The sequence below is a fragment of the Crocodylus siamensis genome, chromosome 1 (assembly GCF_052110815.1).
Source record: "Crocodylus siamensis isolate JL-2025a chromosome 1, ASM5211081v1, whole genome shotgun sequence".
In the NCBI taxonomy this organism is placed as follows: Eukaryota; Metazoa; Chordata; order Crocodylia; family Crocodylidae; genus Crocodylus; species Crocodylus siamensis.
The window spans coordinates 256,294,882-256,309,449 of record NC_143395.1 but is presented as its reverse complement, the minus strand read 5'-3'; the positions used below and the strand labels follow the sequence as shown (position 1 = coordinate 256,309,449).

Genomic DNA, 14,568 nt, shown 5'->3' with positions numbered 1-14,568 from the left:
TGTATAGGGTGCAGACAGAAGTGCAGCTCCCCACTGTAACTGGGAACACTTTGCAGGAAGTGTTCTGAGTTACAAAGATCCCTCAAACAAACAAGTTCATTGCTGGTTCTAAGAGGGAGGGAATCCAGCTGCTGGCTGCCTGCCTACAGCCAGTTTCCCCTAGCAATGGCCCCTCCTCCTTGCCAACCTGTCTCTATTTTCAGAATGGGAGTGGTGAAAGGGAGCAGGAACCCATTCTAGAAGTTCCCCAGCCAATACTGATCAGTGGGGTGGCTGAAATGGAGCCCCCAAAAGACTGAACTCCCTCCGCTCCCTTTCCCCTATCCCATTCTGAAAACAACAACAGCCTGGCAGGCAGTGCAGACAGAAGTTACAGAAGATGTTTTCTTTTGAAACATCTTCATCTGAACCCTCATTGCATGAGGGTTCAGATTTTTGCCCAATCGGGCATTTTTGAAGCTGTCTGCAGCTGTGCACTTATATTTGGTCATGATTATAGACCACTTTCTGTGGCCAAATTGGGCAAAAAATTGTCACTTCTGTCTGTGCCCATGGTGACCAAGTTATCTTGGATGTCACAATAGTTCCATTTAAATCACCCAATACAGTTTGTTGCTTATACATCATAGCAATTAGACACAATTGTTAATAACTTACGGTGTCTTTACACATGTTCTGGGGGTGGGTGGAGGGGTGCTCTAAAGAGGCTTCAGGAGCCCTTTAATTAAAGCGTCCACAGAATTTCAGGTACTCATTATCCCACACTTCAAAATGGCATCAGATGTGCTTTAACTAAAATTTGTTTGATGAGCTTTATTTAAAATGCCCCCACCACCATTTTGAAGTCCAGGGATGCTAAATATATGAGACACCAAGGCTGCTGGAGCATGTTAATTAGCACACCCGGCAGCACATTGGAGCAGGCATTCCACACATCTGCAGGCACCCTTAAAGCCCAATTTCTGCAAACATTCATGAGATTTCAATTTTTTTCAATTCTGTCAAAAGTTTGAAATGTTTCTTATTCCAATGGTAAGACTATTCAGGACAAAAAAAAAAAAGGACTGATATAAATGATGACAGAAATCTTTAAAACCCAGTTTAAGTTTATTTAAACTCAACACTTAATTGTTTTACTTATAAATTCTCTGAAATTGTATTTTGTACACTATCAGTTTGGGAGAATATGCTATTTTTTCAAACAAAACAGAAAAGGCATTTAAACCCTGTATAATTATGAGGTAATTCCCAGAATCTCTATAATTCAGACAAAGATCAATTCTTCATTTTAAGCAAGTTATTCAGAAGATATTCTGATACTAACAAACTATGTAAGGCCACTTTCTCTATGACTTTTCTACTGTACCAGGAAGGGGAAATAGAGGGCACAATATCTGAATTTTGATTAGGGACCCAAGCACCAACTGACCAGTAATAAAAACACGCCCTATTCTTAACCTGAGAATTATTTACTTTCCGTCTGCGATATGGCAACATAATATTATCAATTGAAAAAAGTACATTATATATTTTTTCTGCCAGTTCTCCCATAGGAAGACAGTAGAAGGAGTTATAGGAATAAAAGATTCTGTACAAATAGGTTTGGTTTTATGAGCACAAGGCTGAAAGGATTTCCTGGGTCATCAAACCTATCCCCCTGCTATTGCTGACAACCGCATCATACAATCTCTTTCAAAAAATGTTACCAAGCTCCAACTTAAAGGTATCTCGATTATTTGCTCCCAGTACTCTTATTAGAAGGCTGATTCAGAATCCCTCTGCTCTGATTTTTAAAACCTTTTAATTACCAATCTAAATTTATTCATGTCCAATACATACCTATTTGTTCTTGTGTCCTGAAGCATACATAACATTTTCCTCTAGGAATTTGGCCTCTGACATATTTATAGAACAGTCATATCTTCTTTGAGAATATGACTATTCTGATGGGGTACATAACTTCCTGTTGTATGATAATCTCCATTTATTCATGTTCACAGGAAGTGCCATAGAGGTTACCTTTGCAAGTTTCCATTGTATTATTTTCCTCTGCACAGTAATCTCCTAAATATATCTAAGCTAAGAACTTTCTGTCAAAATTAAAATTTATTTCTATTCCTAATTCTCAAATCAGATAACACACCACAGATCACCTTTCAGCAAACAGTGCATTTCTCCTGATAGCAGCTACCCTTGTTACACATTGTTATTGTACCTGTTGATCTGTAATACTTTAAAACACTCAGCCGAGGGACAGAAGTTACACATAAACTGGTTTAAAGGATCAGAAACTGGTTTAAACCTGTAAAGGCACTTGTCCATGTGATGCCATTACCATGTACACATGATGAAAATGTCACTTTGTGTCACACTGTAAACATGCAAGACTTTGGGGGTTTTAAATGAGCTTGCATCACTGCAAACTAAACTACATCCCGATGTAGTTTAGTTTGCAATGATGCGTTGCAGCTATTAGTCAGTTTGCCCCCTCAGCTGTGGGAGAAGTGGGCAGGTTCCTTGAGCAAGGTGCCTGCTGAAGGCAGAAGTGGCGAGAGGCCTGAACATTTTTTTCTTTTTTCAGCAGAGAATTACCCACCTCTCCCATGGCCAGGGGGCAAGCTGCTGGCAGGCTGAGCAGCCCCTGAGCTGTGAGAGGACCCAGTCCTTCTCTCTGTGGTGGCACGGCCCCTGGGGGCTCCCCAGGGAAGCTGCTAACGGGCCAGGTGCTGCCCCAGAACTGGGTTGGAGAAGAGTTGGATTGGGCCAGGTGCTGCCTCTATGCTGGGGCAGCACGCAGCCCACTAGCAGTGCAACCAGGCAGCCCTGGGGGGCAATGCCACCACAAAGGGAAGGACTGGGGGCCTCCACAGCTCAGGGGCCACTTGGCCCACTGGCAGCTTGCCCTCAGCCACAGGCAGGCTCTGTCCAAAAAAAAGGGATTGGGACAGAAAAATAAAACCTCTACATTTCAATTAAGAACCCACTGTTTCAGTTTAGGGGGCATAGAATGCAACCCTAAGGACTAAACCTCTATCACATGTACAAGCACCCTAAGAGAACAGAAGGTCAGGGCACATAAACCAGTTTCAAAATGGCCAAAACCAGCTTGAGATAAGTTTGATACTACATTCAACCAAGTTTAACTGATTGAGATCAAACTGGTTTATGGAACTTCCGTCCCAGACCCCTTCCTGATTTAAGTTAGATCAGAGTCCTGCAGCATCCCAGCATGCTTTGCAGTCCTGGGCTTAGCTATGCTGTCTGCTCCAGGGGCAGGGCTAGCCCTGCCCATCTGTTAAATAGCTAGCCCAGCATGGCCCCCTAAAGTGAAGGGGGCAGAGAGGAGGTTTATTCCCCCCTCCCTCCTTCCCTTTCCACTCCTGGGGATCTCATTCAGGTCTGCCTGGCAGAAGCATAGCAGCCCTGGGTGCATGGCCAGCCCAGCAGCAGCCTGAATTGAAAGGGGAGATGGAGCAGGGTTTAATTCCCCCCGCACTTCCCCTGTCTCACTGGCATGGACCCTAGCCGGGGTCTGCCAAGCAAAGATGCAGCAGCCCTGTCAAGCATTTTGCCCCACTCACTGCTCAAGTGGCAGGGCACATGGCCAGCCCTGACATCAACCTGAAATGAGTTGGGGTTCACTTCAGGCTGCTGCTGGGGCTGGCCACAGCCCCCACTGCTCAAGCAGCAAGATGGGTTGGTTGGAAATGTCTGGCGGGGCTGCTTCCCACTTCCCCCTCCAGGCATACCCTGACTGAGGACCATGCAGACCAGTGTAGGTATTTAAACCCCTCCCCAATCATACTCAGCCTGCTAGGGTCTGGCCATGCACCCCCCTCAGTGCCCCCCTGGTGTCTGGCCTGAGCCACTGCAGGTATGTGGCTGCATTTCTAGAATCAGAAGTGAATGTCTGTTCACTTGCTTGCCTGCTTAATCTACACGAGTTAAACCAACCTGCAAAGATTGAATTGATTCAGACTTGGGCTTTTTCAATGTACTTAGCCTCAGACATTCCAGATCTTTAGCCCCCCTGCCCCAAATTAACATTTTAAAACTTATTTGGACCATTCTGAATGTCTAAACTAAGGCTGAAAGTGAAATATATATACAAAAGTTATGGATCATTAGATGCCAGTTTGTGATAGTATTTAGGGTTATATAAAATCCTTGCCTCTGGCACAGATACCAGTTTAGCAGTCCTGATTTTTTATTTATTGTCCACAAATTTGTGAGCTAGCTCAAATAACATATTTTTATACTCTTTCAGATCCTAAACTAATCAGCATTCTTTGCAAACTGTATTTTTCTTTCATAATATTTGTCATAAATGAAGTTCCCCAGACATCTTTAATTGTGGTGCCTACAGATTCCCCAAAGTATCTTTGGTCTCTTCTGTTCTCTTCTCATGGAACATTTTAGTTTACAAGGATGTAGGTCTTCTTTAATAAATGTCTTCAGTGTTATGGTACTAGTGAGCATTTTGTGGCTTGTGGTGTGTGAGTGTAAAGCTACAGCAGATGTGCTTGTAGACCCTGTATAAAATTCTAGCCTCTTCATGAAATCACTCTGTCCCTTCATTTTAGAATAACAGAATCAGGCTAGTAAATCTTTAAGTTGCATGAAACATATCACTAAATGTTTACCAAAGGATGAAACTGTCCAAAGTTCAAAACAAGAACTTTCACTTACATCTAAGTGTGTTGTTCTGTTCCTGAAATCCAGCCATCTAATCTTTTAATTACTATCTAATGATTTTATGACTTTGCATTCTTTACTCTCTCATACAAATGTACTATAATGGATATTATGACGTTCTTGCACAAATACAAAGTATTTCTTATGTACAAAAACTCAGTGCCAAAGGTCAGCTTTCTAAGTTGTATGGTGTGCACAGCCACACAGGTGCACTCATGCCATGCTGTCAGGCACACCTGTGCACGCTGCCCAGCTTGGAGGGAATGCTGCCAAGGGTACACGATGGCCACAGTTATGGGAAATATTTTGCTAGGCTAGGTACAGACTTTCAAAAAGCTGGAGTCTGAATTGATTCAACCTTTGCAAGGTAATCTAAACTACCTAGGTTGAACAGGATTGTAACAGGACAAACTTTTTCTCTGGACTAAGGAACTGTGAGCACATACTTGCAGTTGCTCATACCAGGCACCAGGGGCACTAGAGCCAGCCCTCGGCTGCAGGAAAGTGCATTGGGAGCATGTGGCCAGTCCAGGCTGAACTGGCTGGAGAGGGGTCTAATTTCCCCCTCCCTGTGCCACTGGCAGGGACCCAAGCCATGTCTGCCGGGTGCTCCCCACTCACTGCTGCAACAGTGGGGCACCATGTCCCCTGAAGCAAAGAGGGGCAGGGAGGAGGGTTAGTCTCTCTTCTACCCCACTGACAGCTCGGTCTGCCAACTGTTGCCACCATACTTGTTCCCTGTGGGGGAATAACAAGGACCTTTGATGGGGGCAGAAGCCCCTGTCATAATGTTGGGGAGTGAGAGCCCATTCCCAGCAGGTGTGGTGCAGGGCTGGAAGAGCTGCGTGCAGCAGCACCAGCATCCAGAGAGGGCCAGAGACCTCCCAACCTCCTGCTTCGCAGTGCCACTGTGCTTCGCAGCAGTTTCCCTCAACCTCAGGGCAGCCCCTGCCAAGATGGGGCTCGTGCTTGGGGAAACAAGGATGGGGCCTGCTGCCCCCGGCACAATCATTCCCCCCTCACTGCTCCAGTGGCCAGGCAGGTCCAGACATGACCTGCAAGGCCTCTGGTGGGGAGAAGAGGGTAGGGTTACTCCCCACTCTGCCCCTGGGGCACCACAACTGAGTCTGCCTGGCCCAGCCACAGCCACCACTCAGTCTGTGCTTGGGGGAATATGCCCCCTCCTGCTGGGAGGCGGCTGGCCCCAAGCACAGACCAAGTGGTGGCTGCAAAGCAAGCAGTGGGCAGACTCGGTCTGTGCTCAGAGCCTAATATACTGTAATGGATATTATGATATTCTTGCACAAATACAAAGTATTTCTTCTGTACAAAAACTCAGTGCCAAGGGTCAGCATTCCCTCTAAGCTGTATGGCATGTGCCAGCAGGAGGGGGCTTATTCTGCTGGATGCTGCCCCAAGCAGAAACCAAGCAGCAGCTGCAGCCGGGTGGGCAAACCCAGTTGTGGTGCCCTAGGAGCAGAGCAGGGAGTAACCCCACTTGCTGCCCCCCACTCCCTCAGAGGCCCTGCAGGAAGCGGCTGGCCTGCCCCCACCCAGCCACTGGAGCAGTGAGTGGGGAGTAACTATGATGGGGGCATTTCCCCAAGCACAATCCCCTTCCTGGCAGGGAGCCGTGCTCCAGCTAAGGGAAGCTGCTGAGGAGCACTGCAGTACTGGGGGAGTTAGGAGGGCTCTGGGTCTATCCAGACACTGGTACTGCCACACACAGCACACTGCAAATCTGCCCAGCCCCATAGCACAGTGACCTCACCAGGAAGAGGCTGGCACTCCCTGACATTATGCCAGGGGCTGACAGGCAGGAACAAGTTTATTTCCCCTCCCTCTGGCATCTGGCGGAGGTGACAGCAGGGGGCTTATTCCCCCACAGCAAGTGAGTGCAGTGGCAAGCAGATCCAGTTGCCAGTGCAGGTAGAGGGAAGACTAACCTTCCTTTTTGCCCTGCACTGCCTCAGGAGCCTTGGTGCCCTGCTGCTGCAGCAGGAAGGGGGGAGCACCTGGCAGACCTGGCTCAGGTCCCTGCCAGTAACACAGGGAGGGGGGAATTAAATCCCTCTCTGGCTAGACCCCTGCCTCTCCCTGCCCCTGCTCTGGCTGGGAAGCAGAGGGGTGGGACCAGCCTGGCTTGGCTGGAGCAGAGAGCCTAGCTCAGAGAATATGCCAGGATGCTGGAGAAGTCTGGTTTAACTTAAACCAGGAAGCGGTCTGGGACAGACATTATATAAACCAGTTTGACCTTAATTAGTTACATCTTATACTACATTCAACAAGTTTATCTCAAACCAGTTTCAACCATTTTGAAACTGGTTCATGGGTACTGAATGTCTGTTCTGTTACAGGTTTAAACCAGTTTCTGATCACTTAAACTGGTTTATGTATAATGTTTGTCCCCAGCCCTACAGAACAACCCCTCAACACTGGTGTTTTCCCTTCCTGATCTGCTCCTTCTCTTGCCAGAGAGTTTTGGAAGTGGACTGTGAAAAAGGTACACATTTATCCCTCTACCCTCTCCTCACCTAACTATGTATCTCCCATTTTGTAAATGACAAAATAAGATGTATTCCAATGAAGGATAGGATCGGATAAAATATGATTATCTTGCTGTCCTCACTTTCTTTTTGTAAGCCTATGATATATTTTTTAGAAGTCTTCCAATCCCATTTTTATTTCCTGTATCTATTGCTCACCTTCCCTGCTTTTTATCTTTTACTTCAATTTCTGTGTCTAGTCTCTGCCCGACTTCCTTTGTTTTCAGTTTAGTTTTCTTTACTTTCCTTTACAAGTTTTCTTTCTTTTTTTCACTTTCTATTTTTTCCCTTTGTACATCCATCTTCCACATATAAATCTTCCTCTCTCCTTCACTCTCCCTCTCTTTGCACCCAAACACCATGACTACGAGTTGGGAAATGACATTTGATGAATTTTGTTTTGATTTGTTTTTAACATCATGTTTCTTCAAAACATTTCAGGTTTATGTCAGGAAAACAAAGAACTATTGGGATTTTTTAACCACAGTGTATTAAGTGTTGGTTACAAAAACCTGTAAAAACATAGCTTTATTATAAAAAAGATCTTTAAAAACTGAAAAACATATGGAAATGAAAAGTTTTCATATATTTTTCATTTTGTCAAAAATGTTGTAATAGTCTTATCCACCACTTGCCCTGCTTTCCCACATATCCCCATGCAGTCTCTCACCCCTACACTCACAGTCTCTCTCTTCTACCCTATTCTCACACTTGGTTTTTTATTCCTTTTCTCAGTCATCCTACCCTTGCTTTAGCTGATGGCATCTCCAATAAACTCCCTCATCTGTCCCACCTGTAGTCTTCAGCCCTGTATAGCTGACAAATATATATGAAATACAGAAATGATGCTTGTTTAGAACTTCTGATAATGTGTATTATGACTGCCCAAAAGCCTCTTGCTCCAAAATAAAAACACACCCAGGTTAGCATGGGTGCTGCAAAGGCAGAAAAAAAGACATAGGACAAATGGTGAGAGAGCCTACTACGCAAGTAAACTATTGAAAAAAAATAGAAGTTGCTGGGATGTTGTCCAAAGTCAGACTACCATTTCAACTGGCTTATTTGGATAACTTAAACACCAGTTTTCCATGAAGTCTCTGGTTCAATACCAGTTGATGTCATTGAAATCTATTTTTCTAAGGTAGCTGGGTCAGTTCCTATTTGTTGGACTGAAAATATCCATAGCTGAAAAAAACCCTACATACCCCAACTCAGACCTCCAAACAACTGTCCTGTTCTGAGCAACTGGACACCTCAGCCCCACTTAAGCTCTTCTACTGTGATCTAAAACAGAGGTGGGGCAATGCTTGAGCCCTACCTCAGAGGCCCAGTCTAGTAAGTATGCTCCAGGCCCACGTAACATACAATGACAACACAGCAGTCAACACAACAGCACAGCAGCCACCATCAGTCAAAAACATAGTTGTATACCTACTGTTTACCTGATAGTTGAGTGGTTAAAGCACACACCCAAGAAATGGGAGAACTGGATTCTATATTTGCCTCACTCTGATGGGTTTTAAAACTGTACCTCCTACTTTCCAAGAATGCTCCTTTCCCATTAAATATAATCCTGCTAGAGCTGAGCCACTGGGCAAACAAGAATACAAGTGTCATGGGGTCACAAGCATAACAAGCAAGTGGGAACATGACTTTATAGGCCAGCAATTCAGAGTGCTCAGCTGGAAGAGTAAGACCTTGGTTCTGGACCTTACTCCTTGCAATAATGTATGCATTTTATATTGGAGAATCATCAGACAAAAAATAGAAATAACCGCAAGAAGCAGGGACTAGAACTCCCAGAGGAGTGCCCTATAAGAATACAAAGTCATGCTCCATCTCCTACTCCCTGAATCTTATAGTCTTGGCTATGGAGTTGCATAAAAGATCAGCCTTTGCACTGCCCTCTTCCTTTCAACTTACTCCTCAGTATGAAGAGCCAGACGGGCAGAGAGAACTGGCAAGGCAATGCTACTTACCCCAGACTGAGGCCAGGACAGGAAAAGAAAGTTGCAGGGTCACCCATTTTCTCTGAACAGGAAGGTATGTTTGAAACAGTATCCTCTACACCTTCCCCTTAGATGAAACCAATGGGGAGATAGATAAACCTAATGGCTAGGGACATAAGTTACACATAAACCAGTTTAAGTGATCAGAAACTGATTTAAACCTGTAACAAAACAGAAACTTGGTACACATAAACCAGTTTCAGAATGGCTGAAACTGGTTTAAGATAAGCCTGGTTAAATATAGTATCAGACTTAACTGATTTGGGTCAAACCAGTTTATGATACTTCTGTCCCAGACCCCTTCCTGGTTCAAGTTAAATCACAGTCCCCCAGCATCTCAGCATGTTTTCCAGCCCTGAGCTGGGCTATGATGTCTGCTCCAGAGAGCAGGGCTGGCCTCAAGTTTTGCTCCCTAGCTGAAGTAGTGACAGCAGGCTAACAAGGGAAGGGGGGAAGACAAGCCCAGCTGGGGATGCAGCTCAGTCTAGGGGGGGAAGGGAGGGCTGGGCTGTCCTCAGGCAGCTTAAACACCCCTTCCCCCACTCAAACTTACTGCTGGCTGCAACTGTAGACTACAAATCCGAAAGGTATCTGGAAGCAGGAAGAGGCAGTGATCGCTGATAAGCAACTCTGCAGAGTCCTGCCACTGTAATTCTGACCCCACAGACCTTGGGGGCAGCAGGAAGTAGAAGTGAACACACAGCCAGAGAGCCTGCTCTTGCATCACCCTAGCTTCTGGCCTGAGCCATTGCAGGCAAGTGGCTGCATTTCCTGAATCAAAGGTAAATGTCTGCTCACTTCTGTTTCAATTTAATCTCTGTATCTTAGACTAACCTGCAAAAACTGAATCAATGCAGCCTTGGGCTTTTTGACTGTCTTTACCTAGCCATAGACAAAAGAGATTGAGATAGCTAGGAGTTAATCAGCTTGGACAATTCTCTGACCAGCACCCAGTATTCCTCCACTTACTGGAAAAAATGCCAGGAACCTCAGGAATATCCCAGACAATTATAACATCTCCTGCTGCTTTCCACTGAGATTTTCTTTCATGATGTGTTATTTCACCAAGTGGCAAAAAGGGAGGAGGAGGGGAGTTCCAAGCTCAGGGAAGGGAATAGGAAAGGATAGTTTCTTCTTTTAAAGGAGGGATGTTATAGTCCCCTCATCTCTTCTTACCCTAATTGGTACTAACCCCTTAATGGTACAAAATAATGATGTATTGTCAGGCTTGAAATATAAACTAAGCCATTCCCAGAACTTTTAAAAAATTGAGAAATCTAAAGAGGTCTGTAGGAGTCATTATCAATGCTTTAAAATGATTCTATAAAAACAGTGTCAAGCTAACAGCCAGCATAGCTGGTAAAGGAGTTGGACAAGCAGGGACACAGCCTGCAAAGGAAATCTGGAGCATAGACCCCTCCCCATTGGCCACATCTGTTAGCAGCAGGTGGGGGGGGGGAGGGACAGCTGTATTAACCCACAGCACTGCTGTTGCTACGCACACTGCCATTTACTCACAACTGCATCTGGATCTGGGCAGCAAGTTGTCCTGCAGTCCAGATCTGGCATTGGGGGGTGGGGGTGAGGAAGTGAGGTGAGGTGAGTTTGAACTATACACTGTATCCATTATGAGAAATTTCTTGGATTATAGGAGTGTCCTACCTGTTAGTGAAACAAGGAGAGTGAAAGAGACCAGAATGAATTTCTGCAGGCTATCCATTGAAGCATTTTTTCCTCGGCCCTAGGATAAAAAAGGCATCCAGCAGTCATTGTATAGTTAAAAAGGATCTGCATGACTTGAATTGCTAAGGAAAACAGTAACGTATTGCTACTAGTTTTACAAGACACTGCAGTATAAGAAACTGTCCCTGGATGTTCTGTGCTACATACATGTTGAGATTCAATGTGCCAGGAAAGGCCTTTCAGCATTACAAAAATAATCATGCGTGGGTGGGAAGAATAATTCCTAGTTGTCTGCAATTATATGCGTTCTCAGAGTACATCTTCCATGCTGCCGGTAGCCTGCTGGCAGACTAAAGGACTCTGTGTTCAATCACTTATTGTCATTTAAAATAATTGCACTGAGCCTGACTAATTCTTTCCAATGCAGAGGAGAAAACTGCATCACTCCATAGAAATGCAGTGTGGGATGACACTTCCCACATAAGGCAACTACCTAACCTTATCTCTGCCCACACAGGGATGCCAAGAGGGGCTGGGAACACATCAGAGTACTTTCTTTCGCTTTTCAAAAAACAATGTTGTTTTCTTTCTAAGCACAAAATCATAACTCTTATTCAGCCCATTCAAGAACATTTGCAGAGTTGTGTGAGGTGTTACTGATCCTGAAATTAACAGCTACTGAAAGACATGCCACACAGGCTGCCTCTTCAGGTGGCTACATGTATGATCCAAATTAAAAAGGATGTGCTAAAATAACTTCTCTATATTTTATTCAAGTCCATAAAGTCAACTACATCTAAAGCCCCTAAATAAAGTACCATATTATTGGCATTTGAAGGAGGCAAAGTAAAGGTCATATGGGACCTTTGTCTGAGAAGCATCACCCAACATCTGCATTCCAGTTTCCTAACATTGTTGGTTTGTTTGTATTGTGCAATTTGTATAAGGACTATTGGGGAATTAAGCCTTATATTCAAGGAAGAATTAAGAACAGAGAACACTTCTGTGGCCACAACATTTCCCTGTTAGCAGTGTTTTACATTTGCATAGATGTTATTTTGGGGCACCAAAGCCCTGAATATGGAAGGTGTACAAATGCCTAGCAAGCAGTGAACATTTTGGTTTTCCCACAGCAACTATGTCCTTTATTTTTCATAGAAAAAGTAGAAGTACAGTAAAATTAAATGAATAAAACTGGCATGGCTATTTTGTTCCTCTTGAAGAAGTAGAGTACTTCACTGATTTACATTAAGGACCTGCCTTTAAAGGTTTTGTATTAAATGCCAAAAAAACAATTTTCTGATCACGCAAGTGTGGAAATAGCACATGTCTTCTGGGGATTAATTCATAGCATCTAAAAGGCTCAGACCCCTTAAAGGAATGTACGGAATGTGGCACCTTTCCCCACACTAAATAGTTGTGCTGCAGTTTAGTGTTTCAGGAAAGTACGAACCCTGAAACCAGGCCCTTCCATGTTAAACAAGAAAACAAACACAGAGACCTTCTCTGTTACTATAATTGTACCGTAAAAACTACATCAATCATTTTTTTAACAATTCAAAATCTTCAACAAGAGCTTTGGGTTGTGAGGTTGGGGGGGAATAGTGTTTTGAAAGCATTCCATCTCACATTAGTGCATGCTTGCTCTCTTATTTTGGGTAGTAAAAAGTCTGTTTTATACAGCTGAAAAGGAGATGTTCCAGTTTAGAATACAATGGAATTGCTCCAGGTTTGATTCTGGCCTTGCAAATTCTGACTATTTTACATGCAATGGTCTTTAGCATTAATAGATGTAATATGGGTAAATCCTCAGACAGCAAATCTATATCTTTCACTTTCATAGGGACTTAGGAGCATAAAAACATAAGACAATCATGTCATATATATTTCCATTAATTTATTTGTGCCCAGAGCTAAGTGATTTTTTTTTAATTGATAGTAATAAATTTACCAAAAAATGCAGTTTGGGGAAATGATAATTTTGGTTTGCGGGGGGCGGGGAGGGGAGAATGAACCTTTTCATTTCAAAACTGTTCCCATAAAACAGTTGGAAGGGTGGAACTGACTATATTGTAATGCATGGAGATAAAAAAAAAAATGATTAAATGATTCCAAATCTAAACCATTTCAAATCTGGATGAACAGTACGTTTCAGATTGACCCAAAATGATTTTTTTTTTAATGTTCAGCTATGGTGTTTCAATATTCTCATAGCTATATGGGCAACTCATATGAATAAAATATTTCATAGTTTTTAAAAGAATAAATTTAGCACTAAATTTGTGGGCATTGTTGATGCTAGGACTGTTTCTCCACATGTTAAATTCAAAGGAAAAGGCTAGGGATATCCTCGCTCTGGTAGTCTGCATTTGTATATAAATTAAATCCAGCCTGATTCTCAGTTACCATGCAGTTATTAACATCACTGCAAATGCTTCCATTGCAGTTTTGTGGCATGTACATCCAGTTTGCACTCCTTGTCTACTGAGGTAAATGTCCAGAACAATGGAGGATCAAGGCTAAATGAATATTAATTAGGAATGAATATTAAACTTGAAGGCAATTTTTAAAGTTCTGTGTCAGCAACTGGCTGTAAGGTAATATTAGCTTATGGGATATCAGGATCTTCCTTGTTGCTCCATGAATGAAGAATGAATACGAGTAATGCAAAAATCACAGAGGGAGCACTAGGGCTTCAGTCCTGTGCTGACCCCAGATGTGAAATGACCCTTGAGCATTTATAGAACCCTACTCTATAGACACTGGGGCTCGGTGTGTTCTGTTCTATAGAGGTTCTTCTGTACACTAATCAGCATAGTTTCCAAGTGTTTCCCAGGACACTTAAAGTGACTAGTATTGACAGACACTGACACACTCAAGCATTTCTTTTAACAGGCTCAGGGCCTAAGTTAAAGCTGAAAAGTGAATGATAGATTAATATACCATCATACTTTCCGGGTCCCATATGTGACTGTTCATAGTGTGTGTGTGTGTGTGTGTGTGTACACATATATTTAAAGCTATAGGTGGTAATACACCTGGAAAACCAAAACCCTTCCTCAGATGCCATTTCGAGCATGAGGAAGTATGTTTTGAACCCAGTTTAGCTTGATTCCTATTATTTGATTTGATTTCCTTTGAAAAATCCATTACAAAATCAGTAATCCACATTACAACAGTAAAAAGAGACTGAATCTTTTCTTACCTTTTTATTTGAAGATCACCTTGTAAAAGACTTAGATATGTTCCCAGGTTTTCTCACGCAAACAATCTTTTTTTCTGTGGCAAATAACTTTTTACCCACAGCTTCAGTTAATTCTCAAAAGTGTTAGCTTCTTGTTATGATTTGACTGGAAGATCTTAAAAGTATTTGTATGTAATTTTTGCTTGCTGGGTTTTTCAGGCCTGTGCCTTGCAGTGACACTGTATTTTGTGATAAGATAAGGCCCTGTTCCAAAACCAACGTGCAGAGGCCTTCATTAATAATTAACAAAAAGAATGAAGTAATCACGTATGGTGTAGAGAGAAGTAGTTCGCCATTTTAATCTGCAATCAGGCAGGAAGCAGAATAGAGATGCACCTTATAAACCAATAAGAGATGTATAAGCTTTTGTGAGCAAGTGTTTACTTCGTCA

The 14,568-nt window shown here is 43.3% G+C and overlaps 1 protein-coding gene across 2 annotated transcripts in view; it reads right to left on the bottom strand.

Moving 5' to 3' along the window:
* Positions 1–14,350, bottom strand: part of IGSF5 (immunoglobulin superfamily member 5) — a 72,065-nt gene extending 57,715 nt beyond the window's left edge. For both annotated transcript variants that reach the window (XM_090060967.1, XM_090060959.1), the window contains exons 1-2: positions 14,139–14,350; positions 10,913–10,991 (exon numbers count right to left, since the gene is read on the bottom strand). In XM_090060967.1, coding sequence (XP_089917093.1) covers positions 10,913–10,970 — 58 coding nt within the window. In that variant the 5' untranslated portion in view covers positions 10,971–10,991; positions 14,139–14,350. The remainder of the gene's footprint in view (positions 1–10,912; positions 10,992–14,138) is intronic.
* Positions 14,351–14,568: the final 218 nt, after the last annotated feature.